Source organism: Anguilla anguilla, chromosome 2, assembly GCF_013347855.1.
Source record: "Anguilla anguilla isolate fAngAng1 chromosome 2, fAngAng1.pri, whole genome shotgun sequence".
Taxonomy (NCBI): domain Eukaryota; kingdom Metazoa; phylum Chordata; class Actinopteri; order Anguilliformes; family Anguillidae; genus Anguilla; species Anguilla anguilla.
The window spans coordinates 21861962-21884300 of record NC_049202.1 but is presented as its reverse complement, the minus strand read 5'-3'; the positions used below and the strand labels follow the sequence as shown (position 1 = coordinate 21884300).

Here is a 22339-nt window from a genome sequence, read left to right as displayed (position 1 = left end):
AGAAAATTACCCCAAAAGGCTTGGGGATCATACAAGTGCTTTTTCAAATGTCTGAAGAACATTGATGTTTCTCTTGCAATGGTTTTCGACCTTGGTACTTTTCCATGAATTCATTTTTTCCCAGCCTCTTTCTTATTGCGTCACTGACCGTAGCTGAGGCTAGAAAGGCCTGCAGTTTTCAGGATGTTCTTCTGGCTTCCTGGCTTCCTGGAGTTGTTGCTACAGTCTTGGAGAAAATTTGGCAAGCCGGCCACTCCTGGGAAGATTCACTCTTTCAACTGCTAGAAATAATGGCCCTGACTGTGGTTCAGTGGAGTCCCAGAGCCTTAGAAATGGCTTTGTAACCCTTTCCAGACAGATATATTTCATAACTTTCTTTCTCATCTATTGTAGAATTTCCTTTGATTGTGGCATAATGTGCTCATAGAAACCTAGTGGTGACTACTTCACTCTAAGGTTCAATATGAGTGAGTTTTAGATTCAACAGGGCTGGCAGAAATCAACGCTGGCTGTGTTCAATCAGCTGAATGTAATTATCAATTAAATTTGGTTCATTGGTTGATTGAGCAACTAAGGGGACAATTACTTATTCACATGGGTGATATGGGTGTTTGTTTTTTTTTAATTAAATAAATGAAATAATAATTTTAAATAGATACTCAGTTTCCATGTCGAATACTACATTTGTCTAAAGAACTGAAACCATTCAGTGAAACAAATACATAATAATAGAGGAAATCAGGAAAATCAGGGCAAATACTTTTTCACAGTATCGTATATGGGCAGGAGAGGTGGGGGTGGTGTAAATGGGAGATATATGGCCCGGGATGAACAAGATGTGCATACACCATTGTTTGTCTTGTCATTCACTATCCCTATTGTAAAGTCCAATAATGAAAGGATTTAACAAGGACGTTGAATAGGTCTGTATAGTTGGTGTGACAGCAGGAGCCAGGATTGCTGTCCAACCAAGATTAGTTTCTTAGTCAGAGGAAAGTAAAAAAAAAAAAAAAATAAAGAAATAAAAAGACATTTTTAATTTCATTTTTGTGGAACAACAATCACCTGTACCACAACCCAAGCGCATAAATAGGAATGTCAGCGGATTTGCTATTTCTGTCTTTGTATTCGTTAGTCCTTTTTTGCGTTTTGTTTTCCTTCAAGAAAGAGATGCCTCCTTGCAGGGATAGCATCCGGAAATGTGTCACATTATGTCACTTAAAAGCGAAAAAGAAACTGTTAAAATGATACAGAAGCTAGTCAGAGCAGTAGTTAGACATATTTAGTCCATTCCGTGTCATTACAAAGATTATGAGCAGTGTTTACCTAAGAAATTTGCCATATTCATTATTTAGAAACAGGAGAGTGAAAATGACTGATCAAAGACGTACCAGCTCTCTGACTTCTTCAAGCTGTTTGTCAACATTTAAAACCAGCTGCGTCTTCTCCTCTGGAAAAAAGAAGAAGAACAACAACAAAACAGCATTGATCAGTTGATGAAAGTGCACTCCTTTATGACAAAAAACCAACTCCCCAACAAAACGAGTAAGTGTCTGAAGATATATTCAAACCTTCTCGCTGTGTTTAAATCCGTCTCTGACGTCCCCTTCCGCTGACACAACTATCATCGTTACAAGCCTGGCAGAGTGAGATGTTAACGGCGGCTCAAAGAGATGGGGAACATCCGGTTTAGCGGTGTGTTCTCCCGATTCACCAATCCCCTCCATTTTCTCCGTCTGTAAGGCTGCTATTTCAACATGGCCTGACCTGGTGGTGCACTGGACCACCTTATTGCGCAGAAAAAGGCAGGTTCTGAATAACGCCCGGGCACCAGTTTACGCAAGCTGTATATGAGGTTTCCTCAGTCTAAGCCCTTTAAACTTGATGAGTGGATAGCTCTGAGAATATCTGACTGTTCACGAGCCAGAGATGCCAACTCAATTGACTATACCAAAACATAGAACTACAGCACCCTTTTGGCAGTAAAATACGAGTGATCTGTTCAGCAGGACGTCAGTGTGGCCTCCTGTGGAACATTCTGGAATATGCTTGATCGCAGGTGAAACGCAAGCTTAACACCCTAAAATTAGATTCAGAACACAGAAAGCGGAATAATTTTCAAAAAAGAAATTGTAGACAGCAAACATAATTCAATACGCCTACTTCGCGCACTTAAACCACTGGGTTTAAAAAAAAAAAAAAAAACCACTACACAGATAATCTGAATTCAGAAATAGGGGGGAAAAAATCAGATCCCACACATTTCAAAAATCTTCATTTTTTGCCCTCGGGTGAGCTGCCTTTCCTGGTCATCAGATACATTTTTAAAACCTGTGTACAGTCTCGCTGCCTACACAATAAACAGCCAGAGGCGCTTTGCAAAGAACAAAACAAAGTTCTGCACTCTGACTCCAATTCAGGCTACGAGCATTTAAAAAATGTATGTCAACATTCATGGTATACACAGCATTTGCAATCATATAGTTTTGTAAACAGAGAGCCAAGGCAACAGTGCCGCTTGGCGAGCACATCTTTACATCTTTGCTCAATTTTTAATCGCCTGTGACTGACAGCCTTCTAGGTTTTGTAAATCTGCTTCCAAAGCAATATTCATGTATAATGGAATGAGACCTTGCATTATTTTCCCCCTCCATCCTACAGGTTTTTAACCATAGAGAGAAAAAAACAGTATACTGGATTTAGAGAATGTTGAGTGTTTTGGCAAAAAATCGTCAAGGTCATTTAATCTCTTGCACCGCATTCTTTATTATCAGTAGCAGAGCATATGTGAAATAGAACAACACTATAACAAAAGCCCTTTGTCAACTCTATTGGTGTCTTATGCAATTGCGGACCGCATACAAATCACCTTTTTCAGGCCCTTTAGGAAAATGCAATTTCTTTAAGGACAGAACTGAATTTGAAGGGCCGGGTATTCTAGTGGAAGCATGGGCGGGGGAGGCACAATTAATGGGTATTGTGGATCTTTGTTTTATTCAGATAGGCTTCACTTTCTTTTGTCTGTTTCAATTCATTTCATTGCTGGTGGAGGACCTGGTGAATGCAGTGAAGAAAGAAGAGTGTCTTTTCACCAACAGAGATGTTCCTTGATTACATGAGGCTGTGTACTGTGATTTTACATTGTTATGCTTTTTCAATGCCAGCAACAATTCACTCACATTCATTTCCGAAAAGACCTAACAGGTGTTTACTTTTAGCTTGATATACATTTTAATGAGAAACAAGTATTATAGTATTAAGTACTGGGAATTGAGAGTGACTGACTGTGGGGCCATTTTGGATAGTTGAACAAGGTTTAGATGAACCAGAATTTATCTACATTTAACCCACATCTGAAATCAATGTAACATTTATTCAAAAGAAGAAAAAAAAAACAAGGCAAGTGGGGCCGAATGGCCTGATCTCGGCATCACGTTTTCTTATGTTCTTATGTTCCTAATTTAAGACACAGCCAGATTTGAGCTTCCCTGGGGAATACATCGTAAAATGGGGATACGATGGGGAATACATCGTAAAATTAATTTCACGATTTCACTGACATTAACAAGACCCCCAGCACATTCCATAACATCAAAAATCCACCACTGTATTTCACGATATTATACATGAACTTGAAGCGCACTCCAAAATTACTGCCACCCTAGATAAGGACAAAAACACTGTACATGCACAAATAACACCATTACTGAGATGAATTGTAATTTTCCCCACATGTGGAGAATACTGTACGTTGTTAATGACTCAACAACCACATTTTTTGAATTATAAATTCATTTTTAAAATGTGCTTCACAATTATTGCAATCCCTAAAATCAGTTCTTGGTGCACCCACCCCTGCCAAGTATAACGGCACTGACTCTTTTCCTATAATATTTGAAAAGGTTGGCGAACACATCTGAAAGGACCTTCAGCCATTCTTCCATGGCAAACCTTTCAAGATTCTTATATCCTTAGGTTTGCACTGAAGGACTGTCCTCTTCAATTGACACCATAGAAGTCCAGAAACTGCGATGGCCATTGCAAAACACTGCTTCTCCATCCCTGTAATATTTGGGGGAATAATTTGGGTCTTGCTTGCTTGCATTGTCTTGCGGAAAGGTCCACCTACGGCTTGATCGAAACCTCCTGGCAGAGATACCAAGATTTTTGGAATATTATGTAGGCTATAAGGCATTCCCATTGATCTTAACAAGATCCTAAGGACCACTGGCTGTGAAACAGCCCCAAAGCATAGATGATCCACCGCCATTTAGTACGGTAGGTATAAAGTTATTTTCCTTCCACACATCAATGGAAGACATACTGCATAAATACATATCTTAGCTACATTTATTGATGGGTTCATGAATGACAGCTGAAGATGGTCATGTGTCCCAACATGAAATATCTTACAGAGGTCTAATTTACAATTAAACCAGTATATGTGCATTCAGATAATTAGCTAATTTGCCCAGTGTATTGGGGACAGAGAAAACCTGCATACACACCGGCCGTGCAGTAATGGAACTGCCCATCCCTGATCTACAATCTCTTCTGTTTCTGCCTGCCAAGTGCTTTACTTTACTGCCATTCAGCAGCAATCTGATCCACAGCAACTAACATTTGTACATATTACACATGCATCTCAGCAAAAACATATTTTCAACATACAAAAATGCAGCAACGTATACAAAACACTGTCTGTAAGTCATCAACTAAAACTTGCAAAATCTAGGCCTACCATTAAAAATACTGATTAGTTACAACAAACAGTTTTGGCTATCTTAGCTCACACAAATTAAAGAAGCTCTATTCCAAAGCAATTCCACCCAATGTTTCCTAAATTATTTAATGTAACTTGGTTCTGTGTTTCTAACCATCTGAAGAGAATTTGGTCATTCAAAGTTTGTGTCACATAAAAGCGTCACATAAGAAAAATGGTCTTATTTTGGGCATGGGGCAAGCCATCCAGGGGCATGCCACCCCAATACAGCTGGATATATAATGAAACAATTCAAGTTAAGCACTTTGTTCAAGGGTATGACGGCAGTGTCCTTCCTGGGAATCAAACTTTTGGGTTACAAACCCAGTTCCTTACCCATTATACCACAGTACCGCTGCAGTACACTGCATCTGGAATCCTTGGTGACAACAACCCGTGCATCAGTATTTACAGTGAAAGGAAGCCAAAACACAGATAGACCTTCGCCTACAGGCTAGACAACCAGTGAAATTTAGAAGCTCTTCAAGCTTAGAATTCAGGTTCTCTTCTAAGTATTTTTCCCTACAAGTTCCATGACCATTTACACTAACAAGAGTGAACTTTATAGTATATAGTCCATTATAGTCCATTATAGTTTTTCAAATGACTACTTTGGCATAATTTGTAAATTAAAATTATCGAGCAAAACTCAAAATACCAAAATTATAATCCAGTCTTGTCTAAGGGACACCCTATGATTTTTTAAATACACCTTCAGTGGAGAAAAATTACATGTAAGCATCCAATCTAATAAATATAAAGCAAACCTCAGAACTTTTAAGCCAGGTGGAATGGAAATTTCTATCTTCCTTAAGAAACGCCTTTTACGGTAAAGTTAACTGTTCATTCTTAATCTTGCTTTAATGCATATTTTGATGCAATATGCACTCTGTACACTAGGGGGTGCTGGAGGGACTCCGTTTCCCCTCAGACTGACGGTGGCGCTGGCAGGGGTGGAAGGAGAAGCAGAAAGCGCCGCTGCTCGTCTTTGGCCACTTTCCGGTTGGTTCTCACAGCCGAGGAGGCCTACAGCAGCCTCAGGCGTGCTCACCTGAGACTGTTCAACCATCGACTCAGGAGCGACCGATTAGTTTCATTAGGCCAGTTAGAGAGGCACAGCCTTCTGTGTCTTTAAAGAAACTGTATTTTAGGAATACAGCGACTAAATATTTGATCATTAATGGGCCCTCATGTTGTTATCGCTTTTGTGTATGCCGGACAGTTACACTGATGCTCTCAACTTCTGTACATCGTCCTGGATAAGTAATTTACTATGTAATAACAATGACTGAGAAAGTCTGTTATTTTAAAGAAATTTTCCAGATGAAAAGTACCTTTTTGTCACATAATGTGGAAAATCATGACATTTTGATTCATGAGCGAAACACAGCATACAGTAGTTCTGCTAAATGTGTTGGTCATTGTATAACCAAGCCCTCAAAGCAGAAAGGTATGGAATGCACCTTAAAGACCTGAAAGGAACTGAATGTTAAATATAAGATAAGCAACACTCTATTTTTTAGTAACAGCATATGCTTTACCTTTAGGAGTGATGAACCAAATTTAGATGTCCCACCTTATAACTGCCTGTTGGGTCTGGCTGAAATCTGCTAGTTCCGAACAAGTGGCACAATGAAACCAAAGCAACTCAGAATTTTCTTACACGCAATAAAACAAGCCTTTATTTATTTATTTGTTGATTTTGCATTTCTCAACACATTTATAAATGCTTTCAGTTACAGTCGTAAATGCAGATTAAGCTCAGCTGGGTTGACCCCTCACTGATGCTGTGTCTTTGATGGTTTTTTTGCAGAGCAGAAGCCATCCCCAGCTAGCTCTGAACTCACAGCTTGCCCCATGTAACCCCCTGGCACTCGTCCTGGTTTCTCCATTATCTATATGCAGAGATGACATTTCATACAACATTAACTAAGTTGGCAATTTGTAGGCCTAATGTTTTACATTTCTGAAAACTGAAAAATGGCGGAATTTTTGTAATTGTAAGTAATTCTCCACAATAGACAGGCCATTATTGTGAGCATTGTTTCACTGTGTCATATTATGTTGCCTCTTTCAGATAGCCAACATAAAACTAGAAAGGTTACAATTCCTGAAGGAATTGTGTGGGCTTGCTTCAAATTCCAACTGACACTGTCCTCAAGCCTCAATGCATTTCAATGAGGGCGCATAGCTCAGAAGAAGCACGAAACCGTCCAGGCGCACCGTAGCGTTACAAATACAGCCGGGGATCAGCAAGTAGCGTTTATGTTCCAGGGATCAGTCATATCCTACAAGTGCCATCAGTAAAACTTGGCTAACTATATAGCTAGCTAGCTATAGCATGTCCTCACCTCCGTAATGTTATTTGTTGTCCTCCATGTGTCCATACATCTGTATCGGTGGTTGTAGCTGTGTGCCATTAGCTCCTACTCATGCGTGCAGGATAGCAACTGTACGCACTAACTAGGTTAACTAAAGTAGGCAAAACACTAACATGTTAGGGTTAGCTAAATTAATGTTAGGCGATAAAGCAGTGCTTCAAAATCTTGTGTTGTTGGAAGTGCGTCCTACTAAACGTCCATGAGTGAGTGACCACCTGCGCACGCGTCCTACTAAAGCGTTCTACTAAACGTCCATGAGTGACCCTCTATGGAGTGACCACAAAAATTGCACACAAAAAGTTGAATATTTCAAAGCGTTTTGAATATTTAAAAAATCTGAATACAAGCAACAATATCTGGAACTAGCAGGTCATTGTGGTGTAAAAAGTTTGAATGCAGTGCAAAAACTGTAGGACTAGTTAGAGCTAGAAAAATTGGGCAGAAAGTGCAGATAATAATAATAAATATGAAAGATATCAAGAGTGGGCTTATCGAAGCAAGCCCTCTAAAAAATGATTGCATTCTCATAAAATCCTGCTTTTAAGCCAGTATTATTAATTTTAGTTATTAGTTATTAGCTTTAAAAGTGATTTATAGCTAAAACTGTGAGCCTGTTTAAAAGGCTTTAATGTTCTGCTGTGGAGGTACAAACAAACAGAAGGAGCGATACCGCTCAAATCTACCAGCTTACTTACAGCTTTGGCTACATAAAATCAATAAGGGTTAGGAACTACAAGGTCAGTAGTGTTTGCTGTTCACTTTTAGCTATTTACAATTTTGTTGTGAAACGTCGACATTTAACACAAATATAAATCGTGGGAAGGAACATCTGAGGGCACTAAGCAGCAGTAGCTAGCTTGCTTTCTTGCTTGCTTAGCTAGCCTACAGTGACCGTTAGCTGGCTAGAAGAGCCGATATTGTTTTTTCTGACCGTTCACAATGAAAATTATGTAATTGAGGTTTGTAGAAATTGGCCAGAGCTGTCCGTTCCCACAGCATTGCCAGTGTCTCAGACAGATCATAAAATGTAGTTGTATAATAGCTAATCATTTAAAATATCAAGGTCATTGATGTTAAATTAAAAGATTGATGCTTTGAAAGCACAACAGTGCATGCACCTAGAAAAGAGGCATTTTCTCTCATTTACACAAGTACTGGTTTAAGCCAGGCCCACACCCAGTCTTCTTTTCAAATAGAAAAACAGATAATTTTATTGGTTGAACAGATATGCACTATTAACCCTAATTTGGTTATTAAGACCTTCAACTGTATGAGCCAGAGCCAACAGCATAAAGTGCAAGAGAGAATGGAACCTTGTTTCCCTGTTCTAGCCTATGTAATATGCGTTTCAATATTTGTACTTTGTGTGGTTCTTTTAATTTTATTCTATGCCTAAATCAGTGAGAACGGTTTTATTTGTGATCTAACGACTCTAAAAAAGAGTCGTAGTGGATCTGCTATAAGATGACTGCAAACAAGCAAGATGTCAGTAAAACAAGTGAATGACTCCCCAGTGAGGGAGCACAATCTGCTCATTAGTATGGAAGGCCTGTCAGAGGTCCCCTCAACAATGGGAAAACAGTAACAAGTGGTGGTCTAAAGTCTATAGAACTCCACTTGTAGTGGCTGATGTCAACCTCAGTACAATATGCTGCATTGTTGAAACCTTTGCACTTCACTTAGTGCCCTTCCTGCCCGTGCACTCATCGTGATGTGACCTCCCACACCAACAGGACAGCATGTAACAGGACTAATGGCCAATGGCTTTCTCAACATCTGTGCTGCCAATTACAACGCTTAATCAGCGTGATGGCTCAGCTGTGTTCTCTCAATGAAAGGTTGTGGTGTCAGCCAAAAATGATTTTTTTAAATGTTTAAAGAAATAATACTTCCTTTGAAGATGTGTTGTAGGTAGTGGTGCTGAGCGAATAATCGGTGTTTTTTTCAAGTTTAAACAATTAACCATCAATGTCAGTTTGATTATTTGAATTGTCTTCAGATAATACAACGGTGGATAAACGGTGTTTTCTCCAAGCTGGGTGTGCTAGTTTTTTAAGTTGTAGTTTTTAAAAAGCTGTCACTCAACTCAACAAATTTAGCACAGAAGTCAGGCATCATGTACCAAAGTATCTACATCCACAATTAAAATAATCCTACATCGCCATGGGCTGAAAGGAAGAAGCCCCTACTCCAAGACCGGCGTAAAAAAGCCAGAATGAAGTTTGCAGGTTATCCTCAGGAGGAAGACCTAGCCTTTTGGAGGAGTGTTCTCTGGTAAGATGAAACAAAAATTGAACTATCTGGCCATAATGATCAGCGCTATGTATGGAGGAAAAAGGGTGAGGCTTTTAATCCAAAGAACACCATCCCAGCCGTGAAGCATGGGGGTGGCAGCATCATTTTGTGGGGGTGTTTTTCTAGAAAAATTGTACATAGTACATAAAAGCTGAAATAAATCAGTCTCTTAGCTATAATTTTAAAATGACCTCTCATGGAAATAAAGTAGATACCCTGATTGACTGGGTTAACACAGGAAATGATTGGTAACATGAAATTTGTGTTGTGAAAAATTGAGTTTGAATATATTTAGCCTAGGTGTATGAAAACTTTTGGTCTCAACAGTATTTCAAAAATAAATAAATAAAATCGAAAACCGATTCTCCAATAAGAAACTGAACTCCAAAAACATTAATCGCTCAGCGCTAGCGGGTAGCTAAATGTATTGAATAAAAAAACAGAAAGCCCAACGTAAAGTCACTTATTAGGGTGTTGATTCACCATATGTGGAAAATAGCAGGCCTTTGCACAGTCTTTAGCCTCTGGAATTCTGCTGGAATGTTACACGGCACTTTTACAAATAAGTCAGTCAACTCAACTTTGTTGATGGGAGCGGAACATGCTGTCTCAATGCATTTCATAATACTGTATGAATGCAGAACTGGGTTCAGAACAGGTGACTGGAAGACCATGACATGGATAACATCAGTGTCATGCTCCTCAGAAAGGCAACTCCTCATTGGGCGACTACTTCTGCTCTGCAGACATCATCATTATTGGGAAATTAAGTAAACCATGCATCAGAAAATAAACAGCTTACCATGGGGTGAGGGACACTTAGTGGCTTAAGTAACAATTTACAGCTACCTGGCCCTGGTGAAAAGGTATGTGCACACTCCTGCATTACCAGAAGAATCATGCCGACAGACTGACACCCTCAGGGTACCACCAGGACCATTCATTGCTAGAACACTGTTGGGTTCCTGTGTTTGTTCACTAGCTGTTTAGTTTAAAGTGTAACGCGGGGTGATCATTTCTGACTGTAAGTTCGGATTCAGTCCCCCATCACACACGGCCAGCAGAACACGCAGGTTTTTCTTGATAAACACAGCATATTCGTTGCTTAGCTACTCATTCTGCCTATTCACATGGCAATACTCACCTTCATTGTCCAGCTACGTGACGAATCGCGGTAATGCAATCATCAAATGTTACAGATAATGCAACATCAGTACACATCCCTGTACCTGATGAATGACCGTCAAGCATAATATCTAAATACTGTATGCAACTGTACCTTACCTGTCCAAAATTATGCAAAATGCATAACACGAATAAATTGCATTTTGGTCTTTACTTTAAAATTATCAACCGTACCCAAGTCCAGTGTGATACGCAGACTTCAAACTAAATAATTTATTGAGTGGGATCATGTGGGTGTTAGCTTGCTAGCAAGCTACACATACTCAGTCCATGCTACGATTCCAATATTGGACATCATCCTTGACACATTTTACAAGCAAAATAAGACTTAGTCTAGATAATGATGTTCATTGACACTGTCTAGTTAGCACAGTTAGACCTAGACTAAGCCTATATTTATTGTGAACGTCAGTGGACGTTTGCGACACTTACCTCCACCGAGTTTAGGAATTCTGCCAATTTTATTTGTTATCTCAGCTGTCAGCGTTCCAAAGTCCTGTTCGTATGATTCAAAATCGGAAGACATCGTGGGAGTTATGTTTTTACGAAAATATTGCGAAGTAACTGTAAATTGACAACCCAAAATATGTTTCAGTCGCCGTCACTTCCTGATTGTAGCACAATTAATTCTGTCCGATATGGAAACCGAAACTAAATTTGTTTAGGTTCCAAGCACAGAGGTTCTGTTCTACGGTCTTCTGTGACTTCTGTGAATTTATCTGATGATCAATTTCCCTGTTTGTTTAGTCGTTTTCAAACGTTTAAGCCAATACTTAAAATCTTAAAATACACTGTTTAATTGCAGTATTCCCTGTAATCAATTTTTGGCTTATAGGGGAGGGATTAATACCGCTTTGTTTAGTTTGTTTTACTAATGATTTGCTATATATATATATATATATATATATATATATATATATAGTCTACGTAATGCGTGTAGTGTCTTGGAATAAAAACAGTTAAGTTAGGGGAAACGCTAGTATCACTAGTATCTACATTAGCTCTCTCGCATTCTTAATAAGAGGAGACACAGCGGAGGTGAAGTAATGCTGTAACACTTTCAGGAAGTGTCAGGTGAAGAAGCAGGGAAGCTTCTGTGGAAGAACAAACAAGGAAGTAGCGAGGTAGGTGGGTTTCATTTAAAGAGACAGTTAACAGTGTATTAGTTTAAAACACGAATATTTGCTCGTTGAATATTCTTTATTGTGTAATTTTGAAGACAGAATCTTCCAAGATGCTCAAAATCATTCGCTATTTTTCGTTAATTAATAACATGTCAAAAGCCTAGCCCTGAATTCCGTGTCCAAGCGTGATCACATGAGGTAGGAACGAGGAGACTGGCTGGTTATGTATGCTCGGATGGGAGGGAAATGATCCGCTAAAGAATAATGCACAAAAATCGAGAAAGCTCACTTATCACTAGCGAATCTAAATACTTTGGCGGGCGGGTTCTGTTGGCTAAAGTCGTATATGTAATTTCAGTTTGTGGTTTCTGTCTGATGAATTCCCTCCACTGTGAATTTAGGAAATCGGTACACAGCGCCGTTAGCTAACCGTTAGCTGGCTCGCTACAACTGCTCATTTCTTGGCGTCAGCTAGCAAGATAGCTAACGGGCTAATTACCTGATCAGTTTTACTGTAATATGGGATCTGAATATAAATCGTAATCAGAATTATTATAATAACGAAAGTTGAGGATATGAATCTGTACCTATATGGTGTGGTTATGGAAAGAATCAGCATAAAAAATTCCCACATGACAGTTTAGACCTCTGAAATTGAGAAGCAGGTTAGCTCAGTCAGAATGCCATTAGGAAAATAGTTATTGAAAACAATCTAACGATTATATATTGACAAATTTGTGTCTTCACATCTAATAATCTTGACAGTCACTCGTTTCTCACACGTCTCGAACCGCAATAGATGTATATAGGCCTAATTATGTGTGAGAAACGAGTGACTGTCAAGGTTATAAACTGCACAGACATAAATAAAACTATGATGTACAGTAGTTCATATAATTTTTTTGTGCATAAATTGCACACGTATGCAGTCTGCAAGCAGTCGACCCATAGAAACCATTTGAGTTTCATTAATAGTTTATCGTTTTCAACTAATTGGTGTGCATGGTTTTTGGGTGCATATTACCTGGACTGGATCTAATCTGTCGGTGATAAATCAATATATTAATTATCATGGTCGTTTACAGTATGTTGTTTATATATAGGCTATTGGCATGGCTCTACAACACTATGACCCTTTGTTGTTTGAGCGGTTTCACCATTTCAATGGCACACTGACATTACCTGGTCTCCTGGTCTCTCTTGGACCTTTTTTTTTTTCTATTACACTGTTTTTAGGCTTTTAGCAGAAACTGAAACTACAGTCCTTGGTTTAGCACAAATGTCAGTAATGCACTTATTAGGGTATTTACACAGGCTGTTGGTGGAAACGGTTCATCACCCCATTCCCAAAGTAGGCCTATATATAATGACATTTGGTGGTGTTAACATATACACATACTCATATTTGGACTGATGTGGTTAGTCACTGTAACAAATTTCAAATATCCACATAAAACTAGTTATTTTCAGTGAATTGTCACATTTTTAAAAACCATTGAGCTCTGTAGCGCCACCCTGTCAATTAAAGCGCCAATTCTTTACTGTCGCCCTCTGGATTGAAGTATCAATAGACACACCAAGTTTCATCACTTTTTATCAAGCTGTTTGGAATTTATTTTCTTATTGGCAAAAGCCACTCCGACGTACAAAATTCATTGGCTTACTGCGGATATATTTTTAAGCATAGCAAGTTTCTTTATGCTGGGATTTTAGATACTCATGAGTAGATTTTACATTCCAAGGTCCTTTCAAATCAGTCAAAGCGTTAAGGTGGAGATAGATTTTAAGTGTTATTTAATTTTTTCGAAATGGAAATAAATGCATAATGGTAGGCTAATGGATGTCAAACGGAGCAGGGCTTACCTATTTTTAATTCTTGGAAATTTCAAAGACTGCTATAGCTCCATCATATGGCCAGTCGGCATTTGGTCAGTGGTAGTTAGAAGGTACCCTCTGTCAGTGCCCAGTTTCATGTGAATCAACCAGGTGAAAGTAGGAAAAGTATGAACAAGCAAAATCCAAAATGGCTGCCAATTCAAGATGTTGGTGACTGTACCATATATAATCAGATTAATATTGAGGTGATTAGCCACCAAAAATTGACGAGCTCTATAGCACCACCCCGTTGTTTGTTTTGGCCAGTTCTTTGGGCCTGTCCACTTGATTGAGTTGTCAGTAAACACACCAGGTTTTACCACATTTTGTCACTTTTTATTAACCTTTTGGAAAAAAGCACATGCCCAAATGCAAATTCACTAACTTATTGTGAGAACGTTTTTAAGAGCAAGAACTTTTTTTATGTTGAGAATTTAGATTTGTGATTAGATGTGATATTCCAATTTTTGTGCAAATAGGTCAATGCGTCTAGGAGGAAATGTTTAAAAAAAAATATATATATATATAGGAAAATCCTGATCACACGCATATTCTTTTTGGGATAGTACTAATTTGTTCTATGAGTGCAGGGGAGTGGAGTAATTAGATTCTAGGTCAAAGGGCTCAATCACCATTTGGAGTGCCCCTCAGTCATTGTGCAAAGTTTGGTAAATAACCAACCAGACAGTTTTGCCTGAATAGCAAAAAATAGCTTGAGGGGGCGGCGTGGTTGTGGTGCCGATAAAGGTTAGCACTGATCACGTAACTGCCCACAGCTGCGACTGCCGGCCGCCTAAACCACTCCGCCCTCTCTCCGCCTGCAGCTGGCACCACAACCACGCCGCCCCCTCACAATGGCTTTTGGAAAAATAACATAATAACACAGTAGGGTGCCTGCATTGGTAATATTCAGATATAATATTTGTATGTGTATTTGTAATAATTTTAGTACGAGCAGTAATGCAATAGTTATTTGAATAGACCGTTGATAATTTTTCTTGCATGTATCTTTGGCTCTTTGACTCCAGATGGAGGTACAACCTCTCATGAGGAAAGGGTGCTCTGGAAAGCACTGAAAAAGGATGAGTCACCATGACAGAGCAAAGGACTCTGGGACAGGGACCACTCCAATGACCCGCGATGCTCTGTCTCTCCGGATGTTCCGTCGATTGAAAAAACGCTGTCCGCCATCGCTGTTGTCCTCATCGCCTCTGTGGGGGATCCTAATTTGCCAGGAGCGGAAACGATTTTAACCTTCTTGTGTCCTAGAGACTGCTCTCCGCTAACCGTTGCACGAGAAGCCAGCAAAAAAATGAGTTTCCTGTTTGCCGTCGTCAGATTCGAGAATCTTCACGAGGTGAAGAGGCTCTGCCACTGGGGGCCCATGATCGCCCTGTCCGTCATCGCCATCTGCTCCACCATCGCCGTCCTGGACTCCATCATCTGGTATTGGCCCTTGGACACCACCGGTGGAAGTGTCAATTTTATCATGTTGATAAACTGGACGGTTCTCATCCTTTACAATTACTTCAATGCCATGTTTGTGGGTCCTGGCTACATCCCCCTGGGGTGGACACCGGTACGTATAAAATCAAGGGAAGCAGAGGATTGCAGGTTGTGTTCTCATGTGGCAAACTGCCATCGTTCCCATGGGTGAGATGATTGGCCTGTATGTATCCAGCTGTAATAATATATGTGAACATAACAAAGGACGTGTGGGGGCATTCATTGTTATGTGGCCCGAAGGAGGCTCAGTGCTCACCTGTACAGTGTTGAAGTAGAGCCTGGACAAGAGTATCCTCGCGACAAAGTCTTTAATAGCAAAGATGTCTTCATATGACAATACACTAAAAGTCGGGAGGAAAATATGACTATTGACGAGGGTTCTTTTGGGTTTTACTTGATCGCTTTCACGTTTTTTTTTTTTTTTGTGTTGTCACGTATGAGCAGTGAGTCAGGGAATGCCCTGCTGACCAGAACCCTCCCTCTGCTGGGCAGTGCATTACATGCTGTTGCTTTTGTGGGTACAGTTGGCATTGCCAGCGCCAGGATTCATATCAGACTGTGCGGCACATCACAGCACCAAAAACCTCACCAAAATACGTCACCCTTCATCCCCAACTCGTCACCTTCTCAGACACAGTCCCGCAATCTTCATACAGACTGGATGAAGGGTCGAAAGGCTATAGTTCATTTTTAGATTTATATATCATTTAGTTTATATATCGGACATTATGGGTCAGTTTCCCACACATGGATTAAGCCTAGTCCTAGACTAAAAGAAAAATTCAATCAAATCTCCATTGGGGGAAAAACTAGTCTAGGATTAGGCTTAATCTAAGCTCTATATATTAGTTGATAGTTGTGTGTTGTTTTTTAGTTTTATTTTGATTTGCTCCTGTATGTAACCTTTGGGCAGTCAATGTGTGATGACCACTTTTTAAATGACTTGAGTTTTTGTGGTGTTTTTTTTTTTCTTCAACAGGAAAATTCACAAGATTCTGTGTACTTACAATTCTGTAGAGTATGCCAAGGATACAAAGCCCCGAGATCCCACCACTGCCGGAAGTGTAACAGGTACAGGTCTCGTACTGGTGTGCTCTTGAGCTGGTTTAACAGGTTTAAGTTCAGTGCAGTATAATCTTTCAGTACGGTTGTGTTTTCAAGCAAATGGGACAGGTAGGTGTATGCCACAAGTGTGTACTTGAACGTGCCTTCAGTGTACTCTGCGGTAATTTGTCAGCGATTTCTGAAATGCATTTTGCTTGGTTTTGCAAGAGAAGCGATTTTGGCGCTGAGAGAACGTTTGATGTTTCCTGTCCAGGTGTGTGATGAAGATGGATCACCACTGCCCGTGGATTAACAACTGCTGCGGCCACCTGAACCACGCCTACTTCACCAGCTTCCTCCTGCTGGCGCCCCTGGGCTGCATTCACGCGGCCTTCATCTTCACCATGACCATGTACACCCAGCTCTACGACCGAGTGAGTGACGCTGCAGCCCCCTGCTCTGCCCAGCAGAGGGCAGACTGCTTCCCACTTGCTGTGTCACAAGTTTAGGTTTTGATTATATCAAGTGCAGTAGTTTTTGGAGGGGTGTTGGCGAACTAGGCGTGAGATATGTTGGCTTGAGTACTCGATGTATTTCTGGTCTTGCGTTGCTCCTGCTTTACCTTTAAGGGGCGGTGCTTGTCCTGTGTCAATATAGTCCCTGATTGGCTTACTGTAGGCTATATGAGCTGTAGGAGTGTGTGGTTAAGGATGAATGTTTGTGAATGCTGTCCTTTTGAAAGGTGCGGGGTACATGCCCTGACCTCGTGCTTTCCTCCCCCAGATATCGTTCGGGTGGAGCTCGGTGAAAATCGACATGAGCGGCGTCAGGAGGACGCACAGTCCCATCATGCCGTTCAGCGTGCCCGCCTTCGCCGCCACGCTTTTCGCCTTGGGGCTGGCGCTGGGCACCACCATAGCCGTGGGGATGCTGTTTGTCATACAGGTGCGGCCCCGCCCCGGGCCCCGTAGCGTGCGCGTGCACGTGCGCGCGCGGACGGGCCCGTCGTCCTGAGAGCCGCTCGGAGGCGCAGGCGAACGCCTCCGTCGGCTCTGACGCCGCTTTTGTTCCCCTCGCCCCCAGATGAAGGTGATCGTCCGGAACAAGACGTCGATCGAATCGTGGATCGAGGAGAAGGTGGGCGCGGCTTCCTTTCCCGCTACGAAGCCGCGTGCGCGCAGCGAGCCGGGCGATGCCGACCCCCCTGCAGCGCACGTGGAACGTTACGCCTAAACGCGTGCCCGCAGAACCGGGTTTGCCACAGATGCCGTTTTGTTCATCCCCACCCTGTAGGCCGTGCAATTTCAGAGCGGCTCGGGCTGCAAGTTTGAAACGGTCCTGCTGTTCGTTCCCCATGTCTCCAAAGAACTCACGCCGATGTATAAAATCTCCCAGTGTTTTGGGATGTATGGGACACCCCACCCAAAATAATGGCGTCACCCTGGGATAACTCTTCCCCTTATAGAGAATCACTTTAGGAAATTTAATGCAGACTGCAGTTCAGATAAAACTAAAAGAAGAGCTCCTACCTTTGACTTCTTTGAAATGTTGTGATTGGGACTTCAGACAGCAACAGAACATTAAACAATAGGTTTGTCGCCATTTTGCAGTATTCTCACCTGTGATTGACAGCCAGGCGGAAAACTTTAGGGTGCACAATTGGGCTGTTGATTATTTGTTTCAAAGTTGTGAAAAGCCGCCAGAGCGTTAACCCCCCCCCCCCCCCTTCCCGGCCCCCCCTCCCCTCCCAGGCCAGAGACAGAATCCAGTACTACCAAACGGGAGAGGAGTTCATCTTCCCCTACGACCTGGGCAGCCGATGGGAGAACTTTAAGCAGGTGTTCACCTGGTCGGGCGTGCCCGAGGGCGACGGCGTCGAGTGGCCCGTGCACGAAAAGTGTCACCAGCACACCTTAACCGTGAGTACGGTCACGGCCCGCGACCACGGGCGTGTTCCCCCGACTGTAACCGTAGGTGACCCCAGACAACCTTAATTATCACCGTAAATGACCAGGTCCACACAAGTGACTGCATGTGACCATTGTCTACAGTTGGGTGGAAAACAAGCAAAAAACTGACCTTTTCATAGTAGTATCAGGGCACAGTGACCCAGTTGCTATTTTCTTAACTCCTCTGCATTCCAAGAATTAGTCATAGTGTTTCTTTACTCCCTCAAGGTTGAACAGTTCTTTAAATTGTTGCCATGACTAGTCAGAAGTTACACAGATTTCATGTGCTGAACAGAGTCTTCCATGCAGTTTAAGTATAGCTGTCCATAAGAGAGCATCAGTGTTCCACACAGTTGGTTGTCTGGAGGAAATTGGAGTTGTACAGAACTGTGTGAACAGAATTGGTTATTTTTATTTTGACGAACTTAACACAAAGGAGTAATGATATTTAACAAGCTATAAGGTGTTTTGATAATAATTTTCTTTAACTTCCTCTTTTGTTTTCCCTTCAGATTGAGCAGCTGAAACAAAAAGCTGATAAAAGAGTGAGAAGCGTAAGTAGATGAAGTACTCATAGTTGTACAGCAGGTGGTGCCAAAAACATGAAACACGGTATTTGTTAGAAACAGATAAAGCTGTGAAAATGGTGGCATTGTAATTAATTTTATCTATAGAACAAAGGGAAGGTGATAAGAAAAAATACGAGAACCTAGAGGTATGCTCATGTATTTTGCCAACAGTACAGAGACAGTTTCTGTTAAACTGAAGAAGAACACTCATTCTGCTTTGTGGGAGGGCATGCTTTTTCTTTGTGGTGTGTGTAGCCTGCTGTGAGCGTTTGATTGGTCGAGCAGTGCAAGTGATTAGCAGCGCTGCCGCTGTGATTGGCAGATCCAGTACCGAGTGGTGGAGGACTACAACGGCGCCTGCTGTCCAATCAGCAAGGGGCTCCGCACCTTCCTGCGCACCCCCTGCACGGAGGAGCCGCGAATCACGCTGACCCGGGGGGAGGTGCTGTTCGCTACCCGCGGCACCAAGTGAGTGGGGCGGGGCCCTGGGGAGGGAGAACCAGGGGCTGGCCACAGGGCGGCAATACGGGGAAATGGGACCGGGGGGGGAGGGGGGGGGGTTAGGGAGAGGTGTGACGGGCGACCGGATCGTCCCCATCCGTTGGCACTGCTCACATCTAGAACGCAACCACACAATAACCCCCCCCCCCCCCCCCCCCCTTATTAAATTTTGATGTGAACCATAGACACAGACTCGGTGAAAGGAACATGAAATGTTGGGAAAGCAAGAGCATTGTGGGTACAAAACTGCAAGTGACACGTCTGTGATAAAAGTGTGAACCTAAGCAAGATAAGAATAGATTGCATATGTATGCGGGCACGCTCCTGAGCTGTGTTGTGACGTGTGTGTGTGTGTGTGTGTGTGTGTGTGTGTGTGTGTGTGTGTGTGTGTGCCGCAGGTGGTGGATGTACGGAGACAAAGTCCTGAACGAAGAGCAAATCAAAGGTACAGCTCTCAGTTTCTGTCTGCCGCCATTTCGCCGCTGCTGCTCTGTTCTCCGCGCTTCCGCTGTTTAAAAATGCAAAGCCCTCCCTGGTTTTAAAGTTAGTTTTAAAGCTCGGTGCTTGCGAGCGGGCCGTCCGAGATGCTGGTTTACGTGGCACATCACTTCCTAAGTTACCGTGGGTTGTGGGGTTTCTCTGATTTCGGGTGTGCCTGGTTTTTCTGTCGCAGCCCGGTGTCATGTTTCTCTTCAGGGCGGGTTGCATGAGTTGGGGTTTCTCTGTTACGGAGGGTTGCATAAGAGTCGGGTTTCACTTTTATATTTGCTTGCGTCAGTCAGGTTTTCTTTATTATTTTATTTTTAATTTTTTTTTACGGTGGGTTGTATGAGTCTTGGTTTCCACTGTTGTTTTAGATAGCACGTGTTAGGTTTCTGTCTTACGGTGCGTTGCGCGTGTGCGGTTTCTGTCTTACGGTGCGTTGCGCGTGTGTGGTTTCTGCCTTACGGTGCGTTGCGCATGTGCGGTTTCTGTCTTACGGTGCGTTGCGCATGTGCGGTTTCTGTCTTACGGTGCATTGCGAGTGTGTGGTTTCTGCCTTACGGTGCGTTGCGCGTGTGCGGTTTCTGTCTTACGGTGGATGGCATGCGAGTGTGCGGTTTCTGTCTTACGGTGGATCGCATGCGAGTGTGCGGTTTCTGTCTTACGGTGGATGGCATGCAAGTGTGCGGTTTCTGTCTTACGGTGGATGGCATGCAAGTGTGCGGTTTCTGTCTTACGGTGGATGGCATGCGAGTGTGCGGTTTCTGTCTTACGGTGGATCGCATGCGAGTGTGCGGTTTCTGTCTTACGGTGGATCGCATGCGAGTGTGCGGTTTCTGTCTTACGGTGGATCGCATGCGAGTGTGCGGTTTCTGTCTTACGGTGGATCGCATGCGAGTGTGCGGTTTCTCTTTTTTGTTGTTGTTGTTGTTGTTTTGTGAGGCTGGGGTTTCTCTGTGGCGGCGGCGGCGGCGTCCCCTTCGCGCGTCGCCCCGAGCCGCGTGCGCGTAGGGTCTCTCTTTCGCGGGTTTCGCTTCACGGCATTTGCTCCCCCTTCTTTTTCAGCTGGAGCGCGGATGAGGGGCTGGTTTCCACGGAAATGCGTGGAGAAGTGCCTGTACGACACAGCGAGCAGCTCCACCACCACCGAGGAGAAAAAAGAGAACTAATATATTGTACATAAAAAAATTAGATAAGAAAAGCAAGAATTTTGGGAGGGCGGTGAGAATGGGGGCGCCAGGCGCATGTTTTATTTGGGGGGGGCTTTTGGTTTGTTCTGTTCAGGAACAATCCCTTTACTTGAACCAACTGTAGTTATTATGCTAGCCACGATCTCTTGTTTCCATTTTTACTATGCGGCTGAATCGTGCAAGTCAGTTGCCGTGGGGGGTCTCCGTATTCTTTGTACAGTAGAAATAACATTTTTATTTTAATACATTTTGTATTAAGACAAGAGAGACCCTCTCCTTAACTCTTTGGATTAAAACAATAATAATAATGTTTCTCGTTATATTAAAGGCTACATTAAACATTGCATTTCTAAACCAGCTCACCTGACATTTCAAAATATTATCTTTTGCAGCGCTGAAAAGGGTCATTTTCAGTGCTGTTAGAATTATGGTTGAGTACATAGAGAAACAGAACATGCAGGCTGTGGCAGTATTTGATTTGTAGAGAGAAGTGTTTAGTCTGGGAATTTTTGAGATTTGTAGGCTGAAGAGCATCTCTGTATTCCAAGTGAAACAAAGGAAGTGCAACCTCTTTTTTTAGTGTGTAATCTAGGTAGCATGTTCCATTTAAAACTAAACACCAAATCCCTATTCATTTTGACCTGCATTAAGCAAGCCTTACTATTCTTTGATATGTACATGTTTTTTTTATTTTATTTCGGTGAATGAAAACCTCAAAATTTTGTGCAACTGAAAAGTCATTAAAAGAAGAGGTGGATAAAAGATGAGCGTCGTCGAGTTTGTTATTCTAAACTGAGTATCAAAGCACTTTTGGGGTTTGATGACACGAGGCCCCGATCTTCAGTATCCCCAGTGTGTTCAGTTGTGAAATTTGGTTTTGAAGTTAAATAGGGTGTGGTCATGAGGTCAGTAGAGGTAAAGAGGGTGTGGTCGTGCAGTCAGTAGAGGTAAAGAGGGTGTGGTCGTGCAGTCAGTAGAGGTAAAGAGGGTGTGGTCTTCAGGCTTGCAGGTAAATAAGGTGTGGTCTTACAGGCTTTACAGGTAAAAATAGGGTGTGGTCTTGCAGGACGTAGAGCTAAAAAGAGTTTGGCCCTGCTGGGTTACAGGTAAGGAAGGTGTGGTATTCAGGTTTGCAGGTAAATAAGGTTTGGTCTTACAGGCTTTACAGGTAAAGTGGATGTGGTCCTGCAATCAATCAATCAATCAAATTTTATTTGTATAGCGTATATTGCAGCAGTGCGCTTTGCAGACAACCCTGGCCTAAACCCCCACAGGAACAAGCCTAAGGCAACAGTGGCAAGGAAAAACTCCCTGCGGCAGATGGGAACAAAACCTCGGAAGGAACCAGGCTCAAGGGGGAGACCCATCCTCCTCTGGTCGGCTCAGGGTGCCGACTGGTGACCAATATGTCAGTCAGTTTTACAGAGTTTATGATGGATAACTCTGCTATATAAATGCAGTCCATGATGTGGCTC

At 42.3% G+C, this 22339-nt stretch overlaps 2 protein-coding genes across 9 annotated transcripts in view; one reads left to right on the top strand and one right to left on the bottom strand.

Annotated features, from left to right (window-relative positions):
* vti1a (vesicle transport through interaction with t-SNAREs 1A) overlaps positions 1-11270 on the bottom strand; it is a 190297-nt gene extending 179027 nt beyond the window's left edge. Inside the window, exons 1-2 of one of the 4 annotated variants that reach the window (XM_035404572.1) lie at positions 11056-11270; positions 1392-1450 (exon numbers count right to left, since the gene is read on the bottom strand). In XM_035404572.1, the coding sequence (XP_035260463.1) occupies positions 1392-1450; positions 11056-11149 (153 nt within the window). In that variant the 5' untranslated portion in view covers positions 11150-11270. The remainder of the gene's footprint in view (positions 1-1391; positions 1451-11055) is intronic. The other 3 variants (XM_035404574.1, XM_035404573.1, XM_035404576.1) reach the window with 3 other exon arrangements.
* A 331-nt stretch (positions 11271-11601) lies between these two features.
* On the top strand, positions 11602-21628 carry zdhhc6 (zinc finger DHHC-type palmitoyltransferase 6). Of its 5 annotated transcripts, none has more exons than XM_035404567.1 (11): positions 11602-11747; positions 14651-15201; positions 16108-16199; positions 16447-16606; positions 16956-17117; positions 17256-17309; positions 17924-18091; positions 18634-18675; positions 19013-19158; positions 19590-19636; positions 20740-21628. In XM_035404567.1, the coding sequence occupies exons 2-11, from the start codon at positions 14935-14937 to the stop codon at positions 20841-20843; spliced, it is 1242 nt and encodes a 413-aa protein (XP_035260458.1). In that variant the 5' UTR covers positions 11602-11747; positions 14651-14934; the 3' UTR covers positions 20844-21628. The 5 variants fall into 5 exon arrangements, with proteins under 5 accessions (XP_035260458.1, XP_035260460.1, XP_035260459.1 ...); XM_035404569.1 differs by having other exon boundaries at positions 11697-11751; XM_035404568.1 differs by lacking the exon at positions 11602-11747 and adding an exon at positions 11758-11945.
* The last annotated feature ends 711 nt before the right edge of the window (positions 21629-22339 follow it).